Source organism: Salvelinus sp. IW2-2015, unplaced genomic scaffold (assembly GCF_002910315.2).
Source record: "Salvelinus sp. IW2-2015 unplaced genomic scaffold, ASM291031v2 Un_scaffold2538, whole genome shotgun sequence".
Lineage (NCBI taxonomy): Eukaryota > Metazoa > Chordata > Actinopteri > Salmoniformes > Salmonidae > Salvelinus > Salvelinus sp. IW2-2015.
In genome coordinates this window covers 1-24,930 of record NW_019943851.1, presented here as the reverse complement: position 1 = coordinate 24,930, position 24,930 = coordinate 1, and the positions used below count along the sequence as shown (strand labels likewise).

The 24,930-nt window shown below is 40.5% G+C and overlaps 1 protein-coding gene and 1 pseudogene across 2 annotated transcripts in view; both read left to right on the top strand.

Moving 5' to 3' along the window:
* The window catches only part of LOC112074222 (ribonuclease inhibitor-like), a 34,130-nt gene extending 10,019 nt beyond the window's left edge, over nt 1-24,111 (top strand). Inside the window, exons 2-4 of one of the 2 annotated variants that reach the window (XM_070440432.1) lie at nt 22,753-22,926; nt 23,159-23,178; nt 23,211-24,111. In XM_070440432.1, the coding sequence (XP_070296533.1) occupies nt 22,753-22,926; nt 23,159-23,171 (187 nt within the window). In that variant the 3' untranslated portion in view covers nt 23,172-23,178; nt 23,211-24,111. Of the gene's footprint in view, nt 1-22,752; nt 22,927-23,158 lie in introns of both variants that reach the window. The other variant, XM_070440431.1, reaches the window with a different exon arrangement.
* Nucleotides 4,892-19,632, top strand: LOC112074221 (protein NLRC3-like; annotated as a pseudogene).
* Nucleotides 24,112-24,930: the final 819 nt, after the last annotated feature.

Below are 24,930 nucleotides of genomic sequence, written 5' to 3'. Positions count from 1 at the left end.
AGCCATATCTGTCACACCCTCGATCTGTTTCACCTGTCTTTGCACACTCTTGGCATTCTCTCAACCAGCTTCACCTGGAATGCTTTTTCCAACAGTCTGAAGGATTCCCACATATCAGGGCACTTGTTGGCTGCTTTTCTTCACTCTGTGGTCCAACTCATCCCAACACCTATCAATTGGGTTGGATCGGGTGATTGTGGAGGCCAGGTCATTGATGCAGCACTACATCATCTCCTTTGGTCAAATAGCCCTTACCCAGCCTGGTGTGTAGGGTCATTGTCTGTTGAAAAACAAATGACAGTCCCACTAAGCGCAAACCAGATGGGATGGCGTTTCACTGCAGAATGGCTATTGGTAGCCAGCTGGTTAAGTGTGCCTGTGAATTCATCATAATCACTGACAGTGTCCCAGCAAAGCACCCCAAACCATCACACCTCCTCCTCCATGCTTCACATTGGGAACAAACATGCGGAGATCACCGTTCACCTACTCTGCGTCTCACAAAGGCACGGCGGTTGGAACCAAAAATCTCAAATTGGATTCACAGACCAAGGACGATTTCCACCAAAGGACAGATTTCCACCGGGCTAAATGTCAATTGCTGTGTTTCTGGCCCAAGCAAGTCTCTTCTTATTATTGGTAATCCTTTAGTAGAGGTTTCTTTGCAGCAATTCAACCATGAAGGTCTAATTCACGCAGTTCCTCTGAACAGTTGATGTTGAGATGTGTATGTTAACTTGAACTCTGTGAAGCATTTTATTTGGGCTGCAATTTCTAAGGCTGGTAACTGTGAAATTATCCTCTGCAGCAGAGTAACTCTGGGTCTTCCTTTCCTGTGGCAATCCTCATGAGAGCCAGGTTCATCTAGATGCTGATGGTTTTTGCGACTGCACTGAAGAAACTTTCCAGATTGACTGACTTCATGTTTTAAAGTAATGATGGACTGTCGTTTCTCTTTGCTTAATTTGAGCTGTTCTTGCATAATATGCACTTGGTATTTTACAAACTTCTGTTTACCATCCTACCTTGTCAAAACATAACTGATTGGCTCAAAACATTAAGAAGGAAAGAATTTCCACAAATTAACTTTTAACAGGCACACCTATTAATTGATATGCATTCCAGGTGACTACCTCATGAAGCTGGTTGAGAGAATGCCAAGAGTTTGCAAAGCTGTCATCAAGGCAAAGGGTGGTTATTTACTCTACAATGTAGAAAATAGTAAAAAAAAAAATAAGAAACACCCTTGAATGAGTAGGTGTGCCCAAACTTTTGACTGGTACTGTATATATAATATAATATATATGTTTATAAGTGCAAAAATGGATGTAGCTGTAGGGACTGCTGCTGGAGATGAGAAGCAGGTATGGAGAGTTGAACATTTAATGAAGAACAGACAGGTGACAGGAACAGCGTCAGCACACGGGTATACAAGACATGTGAACATTATTGCTGAAGCAGGGAACAGAGCGGGAAAACAGACAGATATAGAGAAGTAATGACAGAGGTGATTGAGTCCAGGTGAGTCCGATAATCGCTGTGCGCGTGACTGGGGGAAGGCAGGTGTGCTACTGATGGTGCAGGAGTGCGCAATGCTAGGGAGCCGGCGCCTTTGAGCGCCAGGAGGGGGAGCAGGAGCAGGCGTGACAGTAGCAACTACATAGCCTTTTTAAGTCTATCAACAGTGTACGAGTTTGAGCATGTGTCCTTAGGCCTATGGATTTTTAATGATTGCATTAATTAGATGACCAATAAAACCCACTTTTATTCCATAGGCTGGGACCGCACTATGCAACTGTTGCAGAGCGCATTTTCACTGGCTGTCCACTGGTTTCAAAAACAAGATTGGTAGGCAGATTAAACTTCTTGAATTCAACCATTATTGAGTTCAAATACACATTTAGATTTTGTGAACAGCCATCCACAACAACCACAATCCGTAAAAGCGCAAATAGCTAAATCAGAGAGCAGCAGTGTGATTCACATCAATGCGCTATATAGATATCAAGAATAAGTATATCTGTATTGCCGTAGACATACACCACTGCTGTATCCTTACCTCTAAGCGTTTATTCGCACCATGGAAGACATAGCTTGGATGTTAGCCTACAAAAGCCTATTCCTGCTCTTTCCCCGGGATCCATCAAACAAATTGGTGTGTCATCATAGGGATGGATCTATGACACGTCGAACAAATTTAAACTTGCCCCTCTGAGAAAACAGAGAAGTGTCAAATATTTTTGCGCAAACTTCTTTCTGAATTTAAAATAATTGATCATAGTCCAGACAGACTCGTTATAGTTGCAAATATGCTAGGAGCATTTAAACCAAGCAGATTTTTTTTGCCGGTCTCCTGTTTCCCCATATTTATTGATGAATTTCCCAGAATGAAATGTATCCCCATTCCCCAATCAAATACAAACCTCCATCGATACCACAATATTTAAAAACAAATTTGGCCCTTTTCTCCAATCTGGCAATACCTTGTACAAAATGCATTATGAAAACATTTTTGTTATGTACACGAAAAGGTGGAGCCCTGTAATAAATGCATTATCAAGAAAATTATGTAATGTAGGCTACACAAAAAAAGTGTAGCCTTGTAGCCTATGAAATGCTTTATGAAGAAAACTGTGTACTGTTGCCTACATGAAAAAAGGGCCTTTCAATTGAGCAATCTATGTCTATTTCACAATAACCTGTGATACTGTACAGACAGTACTGATCAAGGGGTCCGCTTTTTGTTATTTTCTGGTACTGTTTGGAGAGAGAAAGCTGATCCTAGACATGTTACTATGGGCACCGTCACCCAGAGTGAGTTTGATCATGAAACAAATGTTGTCTGACTACAAGTGCACCAGTATCCCAAAATATAAAGCGAAATCAAGCATAGAAAACAGTATTGGTATTAATTTAAAAACGTAAGGCTACTATTACATTACAATATTTTTGATGACAACCTGGTTGATTAACAATATTGTTTTTTTTCGTTAGAAATAAATGTTGGACACAAAAAAGCAGTGTAGAACACCATTGCCCATCATGCACTCCAATAACTTTCAAAAGATTGTTCCGAAATTTACCCCACAAAAACGTCTATTTTCCTACGAATGAAGTAGCACAAAGATGTATGTCTTTTCCACAAATTAAGTTGCACAAAAATGCACGACATCTGATGCAATACTTTTTGCAGTGTATTGCACAAATTGATTGTGAGTGTGTAGCCTATAGCAGTAGGCTACGACAGGCGAGGCTGCTGAGGGGGAGGACGGCTCATAATAATGTCTGGAACAAGCGAATGGAATGTCATCAAGCACATGGAAACCATGTGTTTGATGTATTTTATACCATTCCACTGATTCCTCTCCAGCCATTACCATGAGCCCGTCCTCCCCAATTAAGGTGCCACCAACCTCCTGTGGTCTACGAAAACAGTTTGGGAAGCATCTGCACCTGCCCCCCGCCCTTCTTGGACGGTATGAAAATGATTAGGGTACTAGGTGGTAACTAGCCACCCTTAAGAACAACGTCTAATTGCTGACACAAGAAAGCAACGTTTGGAGAGAAAAAATGGTATGTAAATCAAGGTAATGCAAATAAACTATAAAGGGAAATAAATGGCTACAGTTTACATTTTTTGTTATATAATTTTTTATTATTTAATTAAAATATGGGGTGGAGGGGGAGTGGGAGTGGTGTTGCACATGTCACCATTAATATCCACACTAAGTGGAGATTTGATGTAAAGTCCCTCTTTTTAACTTTAACTCTTTCTTTGTTGATCCTTTTCCATACAATTCATTATGTACAAATGCACTAAATATGATTTGAATAATGGAAGAYTTTAAATCCCAGCAATCTTTACAATGACATTCAGGAGCTAAGGGTTTTCAATAGTTGTTTATAATTCATTACAAAAATGTATATGGAATATAATATTGGAATGGAATATAACTAATAACATGAAATAACATTGGAATATAGCATTTAATAACAATAACTTAACAAATTAACTCAGTGGAATATTGATCTGGCAACTCTCTTATGCTCTGCTATTGCACGATTCTAATTTGTACATAGGTCACAAATAAAGCGATCCACAGTMAAATTGAAGCACAACTCATGAACCCACCTCCTGCACTGCTCACACCTAATCCAGTCCCCACTTTTGACTGAAAACAGGGGGAGAGATGCCAATTGAAAAGCTCTCTCTTAAAAACGTAGCTAGCTATCCAGCAATATGACATAAAATGCTGTGTAAAATAGCTAAAAGGCTATAAAGTAATATTAACGGTAAAGCTATCAGTCACTAGTGGAAACATTTACAACTGCAATTAAGTATGTTATCTTTTTAATGTATTTTACCTCAGACGATCTGGTAGTAAGGTTGCTAGCTASCACTCCTAGCAGCTTAAACTAGCTAGCTGGCTAACATTTACTGCTAGTGAAGTTGCTAGCAAGAACGTTCGCATAAACTAGCGCTAACTGGGCTAAGCATTGTCTAAATGACAGGTATAAACACATTCATAACCATAAAGGGGTAACTAACCCTTAGGGGCCAGTTACCCCCTAGTTACCAACACACTCATTCAACATATTACTACTTTACTCAAAAATGATCTACATTTTTCTCTCTAAACAAGTGGATTATTTTTCTTAAGGCTTTCMTACTTGTATATTTTAAAAACAATTATCGAACTAACTTTCCAAATGTCAAAGAATTTGATCAATTTACCACAAAATAGTTTTGTTGAAATACCTCAAAAAGTTGTGATGACCCAGGAATTGTGTTGTTGAGCAAGAGCAGTGGCAGCCAGGGAGGGAGGGAGGGGGGGGGGGGGGGCGGCTAGTAGTTACACCTTTGTAACCCTACTGAACACAGGTGGATGTTGAAAGATTGTTGTTGAACCTGATCACGTGTTTTTTTTTGGCGGGAAAGAGCACATCGAAAACGTTAAACACAGAGAAGGGAGTCAATTGCGGACAACCATGTGGAAGTGTGCACAACAAAGAAACAGCACCTCCTTCTATAACAGGCTCTGGATTACATTCGCAGGAGACAAAACACAGGTAGGCAACTTTTCCGAATGGCGTAAAATAAAATGCACCAATAACAAAATAGTCTATCCTACTGGGAATCCATGTGTATACAGATATACCTGAAGTTAAAATGCTATAAAGTACAGTATCGCAATATTACTCTTTGGTCCTTTAAAAAACGGTTGTATGTAAAACATCGATATTAGGGCAGTTTTTCATTGCGGTCAATCCATCCGTTCTTTGTTCCCTCCAGAATTTACACGCGTGAATACACAACACTATACGCAGTATTTAAAACAAACGTGAATATACAACACTATATGCAGTATTTAAAACAAACGACAACAAAGAACATTTGAAACTTATATTGATCTCAGATCGTTTATCTTGGCCAACTTAACCTCTCCTTTCATGTAAGGAAGTCATGACCATCATGTTTTAGGAAAAGATGATACTTTTGTACATGTATTAAATTGCGATTTTGGCCAATTCCAGTCCCCTTGTTTAGGGGGTCCGTGTTCCTACCCAGAATAATGTGTATATAGGACTGAGAAGCTCAGTTCTAGTGACTTTTTAAAAGGACATTCTACTGCAAAATTAATGAAAATAAAATGATGCTGAAACCATCTAAAATATCATTTCCACCTCCAGAAATTAGCCCCAAAACATATTGGGGGAAATTATGTTAAAACAATGTGTACATATTGGACCTATTATCACGCATTATTACCCATAGCCCAACGGATGCAGCATAGTTGCTATGAAATATGCATATGCTGAAGCGGAGTTTGTCCATCTGCTTTTACCCCATTGGACACAACATCCTGATTGTGGTTATTATTATTAATTATTATTTTATAAATGTTTGATTTTTGGGGGTATATATTAAAAAGTATGTCATTGCCATTTTAAGATGCATTGCGAGTATTTTCTGTGAGCCAGATCATTTGGCTCCATTCAACTAAAAGAGCCGTTAATTTGGCTCCCAAACGGCTCATCATTCAGTAAGGTTTAGAAATTGAAAAACCATTAAAATAATGTCACTCCAAATGTATAGCCTAAAACGTTACCTACCATTATGTCAGGTCGTGAAATGTGAATTTTTACCTGACCAAATTATTAGATGGCCTGCAACTACAACAACAACAAATATTGATGGGCAGACCTACAGTAGCTACAGGACAGAATCTTAAACTTAAAGCTACAGTCTTTGATCTGGGAATAAAGGCCATTTCAATGATTGAACCATTGATTCTATTCTTAGATAAAATAATGTATAAAATGTACACCAAGGTAATTCTCTGTCATGCCTTAGGCGGCCAGGGAAGACCTGTCTGTGACGGACCTGAGGTACATTTTTGCAGATAAAACATTTTGTTCTCTCTGTGCAGAAAACACTGGACAAGCCAGAGGATATTTTAAGGCAGTCTGAAAAACCTCAAGTTGATTTCCAAACTGTATCAAGGGTTGATAGAGGCTTTTCCCAATGACACAAAACATGTGTCATTGGGAAATGATCTGGCTCACAGACCTTAAGCACAGAAAAAAAGAGCATGGAGCAGATAATTGATGTCTGGAGCTCAAAAAGCAATACTAAAAGTATGCAAATCGGGGAGCCAAATTAACCGCTCTTTCGTTGCGCAACCCCTCCTAACCATGCTTGAAACTCCAGTTGTAACCGAGTTTGTAAAACGATGCCACTCGCGCAATTGAAAGAGTACAGAAATAAAATGTTAGCAATGGTAAACTGGGACGCCACGCTTTTTGAACAAAGGCCAAAACTGGTTTCAAAATAGCTTTCCCAAAACTACTTTCAAAATTGTTTTCCCCCCATTGCATTAATAATTGTTGTGCATTGAGTGCTTGTCAGAATAGTCTACGTGTTTCTCTCCCTATCACTCGCAACTTAAATGCCCCTTGAGAGGAATATTTATATCACATAGAACACACAACAACAAGCCTACTAACTAAGTAGGCAGGGATGCCACTTTGGTTTTTAGAAGGATCTGGGGGTCCTCCCCCATATTTTGGTGGGGCATCTAAAGCTAATTTCCTGCATTTTTACACCATACAATATGGCGTCTCTATTTAGAACAAAAGTAAACAAAAATGCCCACAGTCATCAAGGTAGGTAAGAGATCATTATTAAATAAGGGATTAATAAGACTGAACTAGATCAAAGGTTATTCAATAATACATATTGTGTTGCACCTTTAACCAATAGCATAACAAATTAACAACTCTTGAATAAATACAAAGACTTTTGATTGTCTTTATTAAGACATCCTCTATGTCAAATTTCAGCCAGACCAGCCAGCCTGAGCCGCCTGCACGCCCGACCCTCACCAGTCTCTCTCCCAACACATTTTCCTTCCCAGTTCCCACCTTAAAATGTTTTATTCCCTAATAAGGTTTGAAATAAATAAATAAACATATACACCTCAAATATACATTAACACACAGAAACAGAAAATCCTCCATATAATTAATCTCATAGGCCTAATAGTACTGTAGAGCTCTTTTTGCTTGCAGACAATATAACTGGGTTGTCCCATCCTGTCCCTAGGGGTCCACCACCCTGCAGCGTCCCAACACACCCCACTCAGCTTTAGGATCTTAGTGAAACATTCAATATTGGTTTTGGGCGTGTGTTAGGCCAGAGTGAGAACCCACAGGACGGCAGAAGCCCCAGGGCCAGGACTAAGCAGCCCAGCAGCTAGGGATTGCCTGAATAGGTATCTCCCCTGATGTGGTCATGTTTTCAATACAGACTCCTTTAGTCGTACTGTATTCCATATAAGGCATCCAGACCTTATTTGTATGTGTATTTATTATGGATCCCCATTAGCTGCTGCCAAGGCAGCAGCTACTCTTCCTGGGGTCCAGCCAATTTAAGGCAGTTATACATTTTAAAGACATTGAAATACATTAATAACAGATTTCACAACATATTAAGTGTGGGTGAAAGTTGCCCAGTATACCCTTAATCTTGTAATAAATCAAATCTCGTGATACATAACTTGACATTTTGGGAGAATAACCAACCTTCCAATAAATGGCAATGCATTTCTTAGCCGCTATAAATGCTTGGTTACACAATTTCTTCAAAGAAGTCTACAGTGTCAACATTTCCAAGCAAACAAAAACAGGGAGAAGGGAAAATCTGTAGACATACTGAGATAACAAAAAAACCATACTCTTTTGCCAGAATTAGGCCAGCCTTCATAAGACCATAACATATGTAAATATGTCCCCTTTTGTGTTTTACACCTCCAGCAGACGATTTCTGAGTGCATGTAACTCAGTTTCACTGGTATATAGTACGTTCTATGGACGGTCTTATCTGGCTGATCGGATTTTCCTTGGGTTTTTGCCTGCCATATCAGTTCTGTTATACTCACAGACATTATTTTAACAGTTTTAGAAACTTCAAAGTGTTTTCTATCAAATACAACCAATATGTATATCCTAGCTTCTGGGCCTGAGTAACAGGCAGTTTACTTTGGGCACGTCAGACTGTCCGAACTTCCGAATACTGCCCCCTAGCCCGAAGTGCACTAACTGCACTAATTTATGTCTGAGATTCTATGAAGATGACTTGGCATTCTAACATATCTGTATCCATTCATCATCATTGGCTTCTACCAGATCTTCCTCACATGTTTGTTTTACATGTTTTGTGTCATTGGGAAACGCCTCTATCAACCCTTGATACAGTTTGGAAATCAACTTTGGAGGTTTTTCAGACTGCCTTAAAATATCCTCTGGCTTGTCCAGTGTTTTCTGCACAGAGAGAACAAAGTGTTTTATCTGCAAAAATGTACCTCAGGTCCATCACAGACAGGTCTTCCCTGGCTGCCTAAGGCATGACAAAGAATTACCTTATTACCTTATTTTATCTAAGAATAGAATCGATGGTTCAATCATTGAAATGGCTATTATTCCCAGATCAAAGACTGTAGCTTTAAGTTTAAGATTCTGTCCTGTAGCTACTGTAGGTCTGCCCATCAATTCAAGGTGGATCTTTGTATCATTCACTGATATTGTTAATATACTGCAAAATTCACCTGAGCTCCATATACTGGTTTTCCCTGGCTGTCTTGGAATCATTGTTCTTCCTCTGTCAACCATGGTTACCTGCAAGGAAACACGTGCCGTCATCATTGCATTGCACAAAAAGGGATTCACAGGCAAGGATATTGCTGACAGTAAGAGTGCACCTAAATCAACCATTTATCGGATCATCAAGAACTTCAAGGAGAGCAGTTCAATTGTTGTGACGAAGGCTTCAGGGCGCCCAAGAAAGTCCAGCAAGCACCAGGACCGTCTCCTAAAGTTTATTCAGCTGCGGGATCGGGGCACCACCAGTACAGAGCTTGCTCAGGAATGGCAGCAGGCAGGGGTGAGTGCATCTGCACGCACAGTGAGGCGAAGACTTTTGGAGGATGGCCTGGTGTCAAGAAGGGCAGCAAAGAAGCAACTTCTCTCCAGGAAAAACATCAGGGACAGACTGATTTTCTGTGAAAGGTATTGGACTGCTGAGGACTGGGGTAAAGTCATTTTCTCTGAATCCCCTTTCCGATTGTTTGGGGCATCCAGAAAAAAGCTTGTCCGGAGAAGACAAGGTGAGTGCTACCATCAGTCCCGTGTCATGCCAACAGTAAAGCATCCTGAGACCATTCATGTGTGGGGTTGCTTCTCAGCCAAGGGAGTGGGCTCACTCACAATTTTGTCTAAGAACACATCCATGAATAAAGAATGGTACCAACACATCCTCCGAGAGCAACTTCTCCCAACCATCCAGGAACAGTTTGGTGATGAACAATGCCTTTTCCAGCATGATGGAGCACCTTGCCATAAGGCAAAAGTGATAACTAAGTGGCTCGGGGAACAAAACATCGATATTTTGGGTCCATGGCCAGGAAACTCCCCAGACCTCCCCAGACCATTGAGAACTTGTGGTCAATCCTCAAGAAGCGGGTGGACAAACAAAAACCCACAAATTCTGACAAACCAAGCATTGATTATGCAAGAATGGGCTGCCATCAGTCAGGATGTGGCCCAGAAATTAATTGACAGCATGCCAGAGCGGATTGCAGAGGTCTTGAAAAAGAAGGGTCAACACTGCAAATATTGACTCTTTGCATCAACTTCATGTCATTGTCCATAAAAGCCTTTGACACTTATGAAATGCTTGTAATTATACTTCAGTATTCCATAGTAACATCTGACAAAAATATCTAAAGACACTGAAGCAGCAAACTTTGTGGAAATTAAAATTTGGGTCATTCTCAAAACTTTTGGCCACGACTGTACACAGGCGTACAGAGGCCCATTATCAGCAACCATCACTCCTGTGTTCTAATGGCACGGTGTGCTAGCTAATCCAAGTTTATAATTTTAAAAGGCTAATTGATCATTAGAAAATCCATTTTACAATTATGTTATCACAGCTGAAAACTGTTCTCATTAATTAAAGAAGCAATAAAAATGGCCTTCTTTATATTAGTTGAGTATCTGGAGCATCAGCATTTGTTGGTTTGATTACAGGCTCAAAATGGCCAGAAACAAAGAACTTTCTTCGGAAACACGTCAGAACAGCACTGTGTACTACTCACTTCACAGAACAGCGCAAACTGGCACTAACCACAATAGAAAGAGGAGTGGGAGGCCCCGGTGCACAACTGAGCAAGAGGACAAGTACATTAGAGTGTCTAGTTTGAGAAACAGATGCCTCACAAGTCCTCAACTGGCAGCTTCATTAAATAGTACCCGCAAAACACCAGTCTCAATGTCAACAGTGAAGAGGTGACTAAGTCCTCTTACATTTGGGAACTTTACAGTCCTATTGATCAAACAACCATTAAAAGGTAGGCTCCCTCTCCCTCAGTTATGCACATCAACAACAACAATATCAACAACTCATGCTAGCCAGAGTAAGATGAGCTAAAATCTAACGAAGGAACATTAGATAAATCATAATCTTTTTCAGAAAGTTGGCTATCAAAATTGCACTGATTAATGATGGTTAATAGTAAGTAGCCTGCTCGTCCTTCTGCAGCTTGCCTGCCAATGCATGCTTGTCCCAACCAAGCACCCAAGCTAACTGGATAAAGTTGGATAGCTTGCTAGCTAGCTACTTCCAGACACAGATGTTAGAACACCTCACTCTGACCATTTTACTCGCCCTCGCAGGTTAGAGCATTTGTGACTAACTGTTACTTTTTTGGCCTACGTTTTCTGACACCGATCATATTCAGCGGGTGTTGCGCACTCGTAAATTAATTAGTTATTCTGTGCTCTGGCACACAGACAAGAGTGCTCTGAAATCGGAGCAGATGGCCAGAGTGATTTTATGAACGCAAGAGATATGCTAACTGGATAAGTCATTCAAATTCAGCATAGCTAGCTAGCAAAGAACTCTGAGATCTCAATGTTAAAATAGGGACTTTTCGTTTCCATTTCCTGGTTTCAGTTTTGGAGGTTTTTCTTCCGACAGCAAGGATGCAACCTGGGTTGCACTTATGCACTACTAATCATACTTAATTATGCACTTSTGTCTACCAGCAGTGAATTACAGGCATAAAGTAAATAAGGCTACAAAGCACCAAGACGTTATTTTATTTTGCACAACCCCCTATCAGGGTAGATCAGCTTCAACTGTCTAAAAAGTTGTAATTCTGTGCAGTGCCAGTGTTGTAAAAAGTAAATATAAATAATATTATTTGTGTGTACAAGGTGTCAAAATGAGTCTCTCTGCGGAGATTGAAGAGGGAAGCAGTCCTAGTAACTGTGAAGACACTGAAGAGGAAGCCAGTTCTTCTGGAATGAGTTCATCAGGGAATGAGGAAGCGATGTCCCCTAAAATACGTTTTCCTGTTGAACAGGACACTTGCAGTGAACTTAAAAGGTAAGCTCATCAAATAGGTAAGTGTGAATGGGCTGAGATTTTTTAAAATCTTTCGTACAAAGCAGTATTGGTTGCGAAAAATGGGGCTGGGATGTATGGCCACTGTTTTACGGGCTCATGACCAATTCTGCTATTTTGTGTTTTTTGCACTAATCTTAATTTATTTTTACATAATGTTTCCGCCATACTTTCCTATGACCAAAAGAGCTTCTGGACATCAGAACAGCAATCACTAACCTCGATTTGGATGAGGACTACCTCAATGAGTCTTCGGACAAAGGTATACAAACTGCTCACCCAGGASCCTAATCCCTGACACTCGGAAGAGAAAAAGACGGCGCTATAGGGGCCGCCGTGCAGGCATCCTTAAGAGACGACATCGGTGAGTGGATAGACCGCCTCGACCCTCCATTCTATTGGCGAAYGTGCCATCTCGTTCGAGACTATCCTATCAACGGAACATTAAGAACTGTAWTATACTATGCTTCTCGGAATCATKGCTGAACAAGGACATGGATAATATACAGTTTGCTGTGTTTTCTGTGCATCGGCAGGACAAAACAGCAGCTTCCGGTACGTTCAGCTGTATAAGGCCATAAGCAAACAAGAAGATGCTCATCCAAAGGTGGCGCTCCTAGTGGCCAGTGATTTTAATGCAGGAAAACATCAATAAGTTTGACCTATTTTCTACCAGCATGTCACCTGTGCAACTAGAGGGAAAAAAACTTTAGATCACCTTTACTCCACACACAGAGATGAATACAAACAGGAAGTACCAGAGATGCGCTCAATATGGAAGCGGTCCGATAAAACGGATGCTAAGCTACAGGACTGTTTCAATTAGCACAGACTGGAATGTGTTCCAGCATTCATCCAATGGCATTGAGTATACCACATCAGTCACCTGCTTCATTAAAAAGTGCATTGACGACGTCATCCCCACAGTGACCATACGTACATATCCCAACTAGAAGCCATGGATTACAGACAACATCCGCACTGAGCTGAAGTCTAGAGCTGCTGCTTTCAGGGAGTGGGACATTAATCTGGATGCTTATAAGAAATCCCGCTATGCCCTCCGATGAACCATCAAACAGGCAAAGCGTCAATACAGGACTAAGATCGAATCCTACTACACTGGCTCTGACGCTCGTCGGATGTGGCAGGGCTTGCAAGCTATCACGAATTACAAAGGGGAACCCAGCTGCGAGCTGCCCAGTGACGCGAGCCTACCAGACGAGCTAAACGCCTTGTATGCTCGCTTTGAGCCAAGCAACACTGAACCATGCATGAGAGCACCAACTGTTCCGGACGACTATGATCACGCTCTCCGTAGCCGAGGTGAGTAAGACCTTTAAACAGGTTAACATTCACACCAGACGGATTACCAGGACGCGTACTTGGAGCATGCGCTGACAAGCTGGAAAGTGTCTTCACTGACRTTTTCAACCTCTCCCTGACTCAGTCTGTAATTCCTGCATGTTTCAAGYAGACCACCATAGTCCCTGTGCCAACCAAAGAACGCCAAGGTAACCTGTCTAAATGACTACCACCCCGTAGCACTCACATCTGTAGCCATGAAATGCTTTGAAAGGCTTKTCATGGCTCACAACAYCATCATYCCAGAATCCTGGACCCACTCAAATTCTTATACCGTTCCAACAGATCCACAGATGACGCAATCTCTATTGCCCTCCACACTGCCCTTTCCCACCTGGACAAAAGGAACACCTATGTGAGAATGCTGTTCATTGACTACAGCTCAGTGTTCAACACCATAGTCCCCTCCAAGTTCRTCACTAAGCTAAGGACCCTGGGACTGAACACCTCCCTCTGCAACTGGATCCTGGACTTCCTGACGGGCCACCCCAAGGTGGTGAGGCTAGTCAACAACTCATCCGCTACGCTGACACTCAACATGGAGGCCCCTCAGGGGTGCGTGCTTAGTCCCCTTCTCTTCTCCCTGTTCACCCACGACTGTGTGGCCGTGCACAACTCCAACACCATCATCACAGGGCTGTAGTGGAGAGGGTCAGCAGCTTCATGTTCCACATGCCACATCACTAAGGACCTATCATGGTCCAGACACACCGACACAGTTGTAAAAAGGGCACGATAATGCCTCCTCCCCCTCAGGAGGTAGAAAATATTTGGTATGGGCCCTCGGTTCCTCAGAGTTCTACAGCTGCACCATTGAGAGCATCTTGACTAGCTGCATCAATGTTTGGTATGGCAACTGCTCGGCATCCAACCTCAAGGTGCTACAGAGGGTATTGTGTACGGCCCAGTACATCACAGGAGGTGAGCTCCCTGCCATCCTGGACCTCTAACAGGCAGTGTCAGAGGAAGGCCCTAAAAATTGTCCAGCCACCCAATTCATGGACTGTTCTCTCTGCTACCGTACAGGAAGTGGTACCGGAGTGCCAAGTCTGGCCCAAAAGGCTCTTGAACAGCTTCTACAGAGCAGTACGGTTGGTCCTTAAATGTACACAGAGAGCTAACATCAATGACATACATGTCAATCTCTCCTTTCTCAAACTAGAGCAGAGATTGACTGCATCACTACATCTTCGTTAAGAGGCATTGACATGTTGAAAGCACAGAGCTGTCTGTTCAAACAACTAGCACACAGCTCAGAAACCCATGCATACCCCACAAGACATGCCACCAGGGGTCTCTTCACAGTCCTCAAATCCAGAACAGACTCCCGGAAACGCACAGTGCTACACAGAGCCTTGACTACATGGAAATCTATTCCACATCAAGTAACTTATGCAAGCAGTGAAATCAGATTTAATAAACAGATAAAACTACACCTGATGGAACAACGTGGACTGTGAAGAGGCACACACGCATACTCGCACGCATGCAACCACACTACACACATGTACATTTTAATATTGTTGTATGGTGGTACTATACATTTTGTGTTGTAGATATGTAGTGGTGAAATTATTTTATATGATGTACTGTTTTATTAAATGTTTTTGTTTGTTTATTGTGTGATGTGCCTTAATGTGTCTGGACCCCAAGAAGAGTAGCCTTGGGGATCCTTAGTAAAGAAAAATACACATAATCCCCAAGCCAATAGACTGCTGAACAGTTAATCAAATGGCTAGCCGGACTATTTACACTGACCCGTGTTTATTAACTACCCTGATTGCCTGGTCACTTTTACCCCTGCCGTCATGTATTTTTTATTTTATTTTTGCAAATGTTTATTTATCTTTTTCTTTCTTTTGCACTCTGCATTGTTGGGAAAGGGCTCGTAATTAAGCATTTCACTGTAAAGTCTACACCTGTTGTATTCGGCGCAAGTGACAAATACAATTTAGATTTTGTCTTTATTTCGTGCAATAGGTAAGTGAAACAGACATTTTGTTGGAGACAAATTTACTAGATCACTAACCTATACCGAGCTGTATGTGCATTGACTGGTGACAAATAAGTAACCAACCATAAAAAGCACAGTTACACAAATCAGAAATGTGTGTAAACTCGCCTATGTTGGAAATTCTAATCCTGCCTTAAACAGGTTCAAGACAGACAGACCAGTCTCACCTGTACCTAGTGGTATCCCCATGAAGAGTGACCAGTCTATGGAACATCCTGTTTTCTTCAGGGAGGGAGAAATTTCCAATGAACAAAGTTGAGACTTTCAAATGAATGCTTTTTCTTTAAAGCTACAGTCTAGGATTGATAAATCATTTTACTTAATTTAATCATATCTAGCCATTGTTTACATTTTTTTTACCCCTTTTTCTCCCCAATTTCATCATATCCAATTGGTAGTTAGTCTTGTTCCATTGCTGCAACTCCCGTACGGACTCGGGAGAGGTGAAGGTTGAGAGCTTTGCATAAGTATTCACACCCCTGAGTTAATACATGGTCTAATCACCTTTGACAGCGATTGCATCTGTGAGTTTTTCTGGATAAATCTCTTAAGACCTTTGCACACCTGGATTGTACACTATTTGCCTATTTTTATTATTTTCAAAATTATTCAAGCTCTGTCAAATTGGTTGTTGATCATTGCTAGACAACCATTTTGAAGTCATGCCATAGATTTTCACGCAGATTTAAGTCAAAACTCTAACTCGGCAACTCCAGTGTCGATTTGGCCTTTTCTTTTAGGTTATTGTTCTGCTAAAAGGGGAATTAACCTCCCAGTGTCTTGTGGAGAGCAGACTGAACCAGGTTTTCTTCTAGGATTTGGCCTGTGCTTAGCTCCATTCCGTTTATTTTTGAAAAACTCCTTAGTCCTTAGTCCTTAACCATTACAAGCATACCCATAACATGATGCAGCCTGCAATATGCTTGAAATTATGGAGAGTGGTACCCAGTAATGTGATGTATTGGATTTGCTACAAACATAACACTTTGTATTCAGGATAAAAAGTTATTTGCCTTGCCACATTTTTTGCAGCATTACTTTAGTGCCTTGTTGCAAACGGAATGCATGTTTTGGAATATTTTTATTCTGTACAGGCTTCCTTCATTTCACTCTGTCAATTAGGTTAGTAGGGTGGAGTAACTACAATGTTGTTGATCGATCCTCAGTTTTCTCTTATAACAGCCATTAAACTCTGTGACTGTTTTAAAGTCATCATTGGCCTCATGGTGAAATCCATGGTTTTCCTCCTCTCCGGCAACTGAGTTACGAAAGACTCCTGTATCTTTSTAGTGACTGGGTGTATTGATACACCATCCAAAGTGTAATTAATAACTTCACCATGCTCAAAGAGACATTCAATTTCTTTTTTTTTTCTTTTTCCCATCTACCAAAAGGAAAATCCCCAATGGTCTTTGTGGTTGAATCTGTGTTTGAAATTCACTTCTCGACTGAGGGACCTTACAGATAATTGTATGTGTGGGGTACAGAGATGAGGTAGTCATTCAAACATCATGTTAAACACTTATTGGACACAGAGTGAGTCCATGCAACATATGTAACTTTTTAAAGAAATGTTTTACTCCTGAATTAAGACATTTTAGCTTTAAATGTTTTATTAATTTGTAAAAAAATTGAAACGCGTGTAGACCAATGACCCAAAAATCTCAAATTAACCAATTGTAAATTCAAGCTGTAACACAACAAAATGTGAAAAATGTAAAAGGGTTTGAGTACTTTCCGAAGCTTCAATGTTTTTTATGAGTGAAAGTTGATTATTCTCTTTTGACAGGTTCAAGACAGACCGACCAGTCTCACCTGYACCTAGYKGTRTCTCCATGAAGAGTGACCAGTCGATGGMACTTCCTATTTTMTTCAGGGAGGGAGAACTTTCCACTGAACAAAGGTGACCTGAGAAATAACCTGGTTATGGCTTTTCCTTTTATCCATCATCATGTTTAGATAAAGACTGAGGGTCATTTTACACGCATACCACTCGTACCTCTGGTTGACAAACMTCATCAAAGGAAATCTGTTTCCCTCTGCTAACATCTGGATAACCACTTGACCTGCAGCAGCCAATCATATTCCATCTGAGTKTGTTGATCAGGTGACAGAGGTACGAGTGTAAAATGACCCTCAGAAGGAGGAGTACTTCAGGAAAAGATTCAGTGATGAATATTTGATTTATTATTCATTCTTTACTTTTATTTAACATCTTATGATAGACTGATGTTATTGATCTCTGTGCTCATTTTTACCCAGCAGTATCTCTGAGAAGAATGACACGTCAATGGATAACCAACCCAGAGGCCCTACTGATGACAAAGTGTGAGTGATCGCAGTTTTCACTGCATCCTACCTGTTTTCTATTAATTATATTCACCAGCCATGTGTCTGATGACATCTTGTACCTTGACTCTGTGCATTTCCAGATAATAGCCTCCAATTCATCATTCAGGATGCATAATTTAGCTTGTTTTAGATACCTTGTCTACAGGACATCATTCAGTCTGACTATACTAGAAATGTAGATAAAAAAATAATATGATGACTATAATAGTGAGACTGGACCCAAGGTTTAGTGGAACTATCAGGAGATGCAGAGTGCATTGTCTCCCAGTAAATGCACCACATTTTGTGCTTTAATCTTCACTTAGTCTAGAAAACTCTAGGATGTCAAACTCTGTGCTGTTTCATCATTGATCACATCCAGGTCAGGGTTTATATTCAATTTTTTTAACCCAAATTTAATTAAATTCCCAAGGAACATGTATCTTTCTTTTCCACCTATAGGTACCCAACAGAAGTCCAGCAGAAAATGAAATCCTACTTGAAGAATAGGACATGTTCTTTATTTGAGGGTATTGAAGATGCAGGAAAAACGACACCTCTTAACAACATCTACACAGAGCTCTACATCACACAAGGTGGAAGTGGAGAGGTCAATTMTGAACATGARGTGAGACAGATTGAGACAGCATGCAGGTTTCCAGTAGAAMMAGAGACATCAATCCAACTCAATGACATCTTCAAACCCTTACCTGGACAAGACAAGCCTATCAGAACAGTGCTGACAAGGGGAGTTGCTGGCATTGGAAAAACAGTGTCTGTGCTGAAGTTCATGTTGGACTGGGCTGAAGGAAAAGCAAACCAAGACATCCAGATCATCTTCCCACTTCCTTTTCGGGATCTGAACTTGATGAGGATACAAAATCAAGTCTGATAAAAACTACTTCATCACTCCTTTATAGAAACAAAAGAATCAGAAATCTCAGAAAACGAAAATATTGTGTTTGTTTTTGATGGTCTGGATGAATGTCGCCTTCCTCTGGACTTCCAGAATAATAAGATCTGCTGTGATTCACAGAGTCAACTTCAGTGGATGTTTCTGACAAACCTCATCAAAGGGAATCTGCTTCCCTGTGCTAATTCTGGATAACCACCGACCTGCAGCAGCCAATCAGATCCCTCCTGATTGTGTTGACCAGGTGACAGAGGTACGAGGGTTCAATGACCTACAGAAGGGGAATACTTCAGGAAGGTAATCGCTGAGGAGGACCTGGCCAGCAGAATCATCTCACACATAAAGACATCAAGGAGCCTCCACATCATGTGCCACATTCCAGTGTTCTGTTGGATTTCAGCCACTGTCCTAGAGAGACTATTGGTTGAAGCAGAGAGTCGAGAGATCCCAAGAATCTAACTCAAATGTACGCTCACCTCATGATCTTCCAGTCAAAACTGAGGAGTCAGAAGTACCTGTAGAGCCTTCCAACGATTTTTACTGGGATAAAGAGATGATTCTGGCACTGGGAAACTGGCTTTTCAAACAGCTAGAAAAAGGCCATCTGATATTCTATGAGGAAGACCTGAGAGAGTGTGGCATTGACATCAAGGACGCGTCTGTGTACTCGGAGTGTGCACTCAGATCTTCAGAGAAGAGTCTGGGCTTAACCAGATGAAGGTGTACTGCTTTGTACATCTGAGTATCCAGGAGTTTCTGGCTGCACTATATGTGTTCCTCAATGTTCACTAACGACAACAACAATCTGATGGCTAAAGAGAGATCCCTCCGCAACAAAAACAGTCTATATGAAGATGCAGTGGACAAGGCCTTGCAGTTTGAAAATGGCCATCTGGACCTTTTCCTCCGCTTCCTTCTAGGCTTTCACATGAGTCCAATCAGCATCTCCTACAAGGCCTACTGACCCAACAGGAAGCAGATCACAAAGCAACAAGGAAACAGTCAAGTAACATTCAAGAGAGAAGATCAGAAAGAACTGAATGATCATTCTCTAGTGGAGGAGATCCAAAGCTACTGAGTCAGGAAGTCTCTCAAAATCTAAACTCTCATCTCAACAATGGTCAGCTCTGATCTTCATGTTGCTGACCTCCGGAAGCTGGATGTGTTTGACCTGAAGAAATACATCAGATCAGATGCATCTCTTCTCAAACTTCTCCCAGTTGTCAGATCCTCTAGAACGCCCTGTAAGTGCTAGTCAAATTAATTCCAGACAGCATGCTAATTAACATAATAATGAACATCAGCTTGCATTACCATTTAGTGACAACTCAGTCCCTAAGGGGAAATGTTTTGTTGGCACCTGTGTTTCTTGAGATGCACCTTTTGTTCACAGGCTGAACGAATGTAACTCACACAAGAAAAGCTGTGAGGCATTAGCTTCTGTTTCAAATCAAAACTCTTGCTGTCTGAGATGCTGGACATGAGTGGAATAAACTCAGGATTCAGGAGTGAAGCTGCCCTCTGCTGGACTGGGGGATCCACACTGTAAACTGGAGACATTAAAGTGAGTGACTTAAAAAATACATAAACAATTATTTAACTAGGCAAGTCAGTTAAGAACAATTTCTTATTTACAATGACGGCCTAGACGACGCTGACGACGCTGGCAATTGTGCACCACCCTATGGGACTCCCAAATACAGTTGGATGTGATGCAGCCTGACTGACTTTGACTTTCTCCACTGCAGAGGAAAGTGGATGTTGTAAATATAAAGATGTACATTCTTCATGTTGTAAAGTAGTTATAGGTTTGTGTGGGTTACTTAGCTGGATCATCTCTCCTAGGTTGAATAGGATTGCAACCTCACTGAGAAATGATTTGAGGTGCTGGCTTCAACTCTCAGAAGTTCAACTCTCTGTCAACTCTCGGGTTCACCACCTCAAGTTTGAGAGAGCTTGACCTGGGAGGAAATACCTTCATGAGTTGGAGGTGTTCTCTGCTGGACTGGGAAATCCACACTGTAAACTGGGACTGAGATGTATGACTGTTGGATGTTGTTATTATGAAGGTTGAAATGACTACTTAATATTGTCTATAGCACCATTAGCTATGTGTCCATCCAATTGGTGACAATATTCTAAAAATCAGCATAAATAAAATATGGCATTTTTCCATCTTAGATATTTCCACCAAATTCACATTGTTAGATAAAATGCTGTGCGTGATGGTTTCCATCCGCATTTTTAACACTACTGATGGTTTTGTAACTAAAAATGTTGCTTTATTAGCGAATGTAGCCACTCTGGTATTGGCACTTGCCCTCTAGCCAACAGCTGGCAGATACAGTAGGGTATATAGACTAAATGATGAGATTATTATGGACAAAAGAGAGACGGCAGCTAAGCATCGATCATCATGTCACCAGAATAAGACCCTATATTTATTGGAAAGGAGCATCAAGCTCATCACCTTGTGAAGTTCATCATAACTTATTTCATCTGTAGACTAATAAACTGTGCTTTCCGAGTGTAGTGGGAGGAACAACACAACATGTGACTCCAAAATGTACTTCCAAATGATGGTTATTAATACAAATTTGCTGATAAACTCGTTTCCACGCCATTTCTTGCATAACACATTTTACCGACACTAAAAGATCCACCGTATTTTGTTTAGTCAATATTTGGAAAGGTAACCAACAAAGTTGCTGTTTCCATCCGCCTTTTCCATCCACATGTACTTTCCGCGCATATAAAGGTTGGATGGAAACCTGGTTAATGTAGTTATAGATTTGTGTGCATTACTTAGCAGCATTCTCTCTCTCCAGGTTGAATGATTACAACTTAACAGGAATCCTGTGAGGTGGTGTCTTCAACTCTCAGCTTAAAYACCTCAAGTTTGAGAAAGCTAGACTTAAAGGAAATGAACTCCAGGATTCAGGAGTGAGATTCGTCTGTGCTGGACTTGAGAATCCACAATGTAAATTGGAGACACTGAGGTAAAACTATCCCTCATCAAATCAAATTGTATTGGTCGCATTCACATATTTAGCAGATGTTATTGTAGCGAAAGTATTGTGTTCCTAGCTCCAACTTAGTTTAGTTTATTAATTTCACCATTTAAAAAAAAAAAACACACATAACACTTGAAAAAGCCATACATGCACATGATTAAAATCATGGAGGATAACACACAATAAAGTCTGGGACTTATTTCCATTGTTAAATCATGGAGGATAACACAATAAAGTCTGAGACTTATTTCCATTGTTAAATCATGGAGGATAACACAATAAAGTCTGAGACTTATTTCCATTGTGGTTCTCTTACAGTGCAGTAATATCTAACAATTCACAACAATACACACCAATCCAAAAGTAAAAGTATGGAATTAAGAAATATATACATATTAGGAGGAGTAATGTTGAAGTCCGGAGTATAAATAATATATATGTGTATATGTCACAGGAGGTTGGTGGCGCCTTAATTGGGGAGGACGGGCTCATGGTATTGGCTGGGGCGCAATTAGTGGAATGGTATCAAACACATGGTTTCCATGGTTTCCATATGTTTGATGCCATTCTATTTGCTCTGTTTCAGCCATTATTATGAGCCATTCTCCCCTCAGCAGCCTCCACTAGTATATGTGATGGGATGTATAGACATTATGGACAGTATGTGGATAGAATATGTACTATATCTGAAGAATATGTACAGTAGGGTAGAATAGTWWATATACAGCAATAGTTGAATAGGATGGACTTGACTAGAATTTTGTATATACATATGAAGTGGGTAAAACAGTATGTAACATTTAAGTGACCAGTGTTCCATTATTAAAGTGACCAGTGATTCCATGTCTGTGTACATAGGGCAGCAGCCTCTAAGGTGCAGGGTTGAGTAACCGGGCTAGTAAGCCGGCTAGTGACAGTGACTAAGTTCAGAGCAGGGTACTGGGTGGAGTCCGGCTAGTGAAATTATGAATCTGGGCACCAGTCCATTATTTGACAAAATTGATCAGTTKAAATGTGTTCATTTCAATTCAATAAAAGGTTCAACATTGTTCAACATATGACATTAAAATGACACATCGCTACAGATGCAAAATGTACATTTTCTGAAATATGTTATATTGTGTGAATTTTCCTCTCTCACTTTCCACAGGCTGGCAGGCTGCAGCATCACAGAGAAAGGCTGTGCTTCTCTTGTTTCAGCTCTGAGGTCAAACCCCTCCCACCTGAAGGAGCTGGACCTGAGTGGAAATACTCCAGGAGACTCTGGAGTAAAGCTGCTCTCTTCTCTACGAGAGGATCCCCTCTATAAACTGGAGACACTGGGGTGAGTTTTACTGATCAGTTTCATGAGCACACTGATGTAGTGATCAGTAAGCCATTGTAGACATCCAGACACTGGGTCATATTCAACACATGCCAGGTTCTTATTGGATAAGTTCAGGTAGTCCCTGCCCGTTTTGTTCCGTGTTCTTCTCTTTGATGTCTAGTGAATACGACCCTATATGTCTATGCTGCTGTATGAGGACTTAGATCCACTTCCCTTCTTTCCTTCCCAGGTTAAATGATTGACAGCTCACAGAGTCAGTGAAGGAATGGCCTCAGCTCCAAGTCCTTGGTTGTGGGAGTGCGCTGCAGTTAAATGCTTCTGTTTTTCAAACAGTTACTAAATTAATTTCAAAGTGCATGAATGTAAATATTCAATGCTTCGAATCAATGATAATAGCTCCTTGATCTCTCAATCAATCAGAGAGCCCTGGCGAAGTGGTGCTAGGAAAATAACCTCAACAAACACATCACCGGCACACTGCCTGCCCTCCAGGACATCTACAGCACCCGTGTCACAGGAAAGCCAAGAAGATCATCAAGGATCTCAGCCACCCGAGCCAAGTCCCGTTCACCTCGCTACCATGTAGAAGGTGGAGATAGTACAGGTGCATCAAAGCCGGGACAGAGAGACTGAAAAACAGCTTTTATCTCAGGCCATCAGACTGTTAATTAGGGGGGGAGGGTGGGTGGTTGGATGGATGAAGAAACGGGATGAGAGGTTGAGACCCACTTTTTTGTTTTCTTGTTTGAGTATTGCACCAGTGTTCTGTTTCTGTTGCTTGTTAATGTAGTGTTGTGTTCTGTTAGCTTAGTTAAAAGCTCTCCTTTTATAATGACATCATGTCTATACATATTGACTGTAGTTCAATGTCACTATAGGTCAGGCTTCTTAATCTCAACCTTATAGTCTTCCTAGTGACCTCTACATTTACCAGACTTTATTTCAGTGTATTATATGTCTCAGGATTGTCTTGTGTGCTGTACACTGCTTTGATTTTTATTGTAGCACCTTGGCTTTTTGAAAATGTACCATTTCTTATATTCTATGTAACCCTGTGTGTTAATCTATGGTAAACTGTATTTCATATTATGTAACCCTGTGTGTTAATCTATGGTAAACTGTATTTCATATTATGTAACCCTGTGTGTTAATCTATGGTAAACTGTATTTCATATTAATGTAACCCTGTGTGTTAATCTATGGTAAACTGTATTTCATAATTCTGTAACCCTGTGTGTTATCTATGGTAAACTGTATATTCATATTTAATGTAACCCTGTGTGTTAATCTATGGTAAACTGTATTCATATTCTGTAACCCTGTGTGTTAATCTATGTAAACTGTATTCATATTATGTACCCCTGTGTGTTAATCTATGGTAAACCGTATTTCATATTCTGTAACCCTGTGTGTTAATCTATGGTAAACTGTATTTCATATTCTGTAACCCTGTGTGTTAATCTATGGTAAACTGTATTTCATATTAGTAACCCTGTGTGTTATCTGATGGTAAACTGTATTTTCATATTCTGTAACCCTGTGTGTTATATCTATGGTAATACTGTATTTCATATTCTGTAACCCTGTGTGTTAATCTATGGTAACTGTATTTCATATTCTTTATACGAAGTAAAGCTGTTTATCATATTGCCGTGTGACATTGTGTCATGTGTGATTAATTGAAATTACAGCAATGAATGTTCATACAGTAATAAATTGGGTCTACCTGTGTGGACTCAGGCCTTTTAAGGTGTTCTCTGTTTGCGCCAACTAAAATGGATTTGTCATGGAACAGAAACATTTCACTACTATACCATATTTTAATAGTTTCTAAATGGTATATGAAGCAGCTAGTTCAGGTGACCTATTGCTGCCCAAACCTGAATCTAAAGAACCTGAACAACCTTTAATTATACAAAGTCACCAAAACAATGAAGTAGATGTGAAAACAGGCAGGGGATGTTTTACTATTAAATACATTTTATTACACAAGAGGACAAT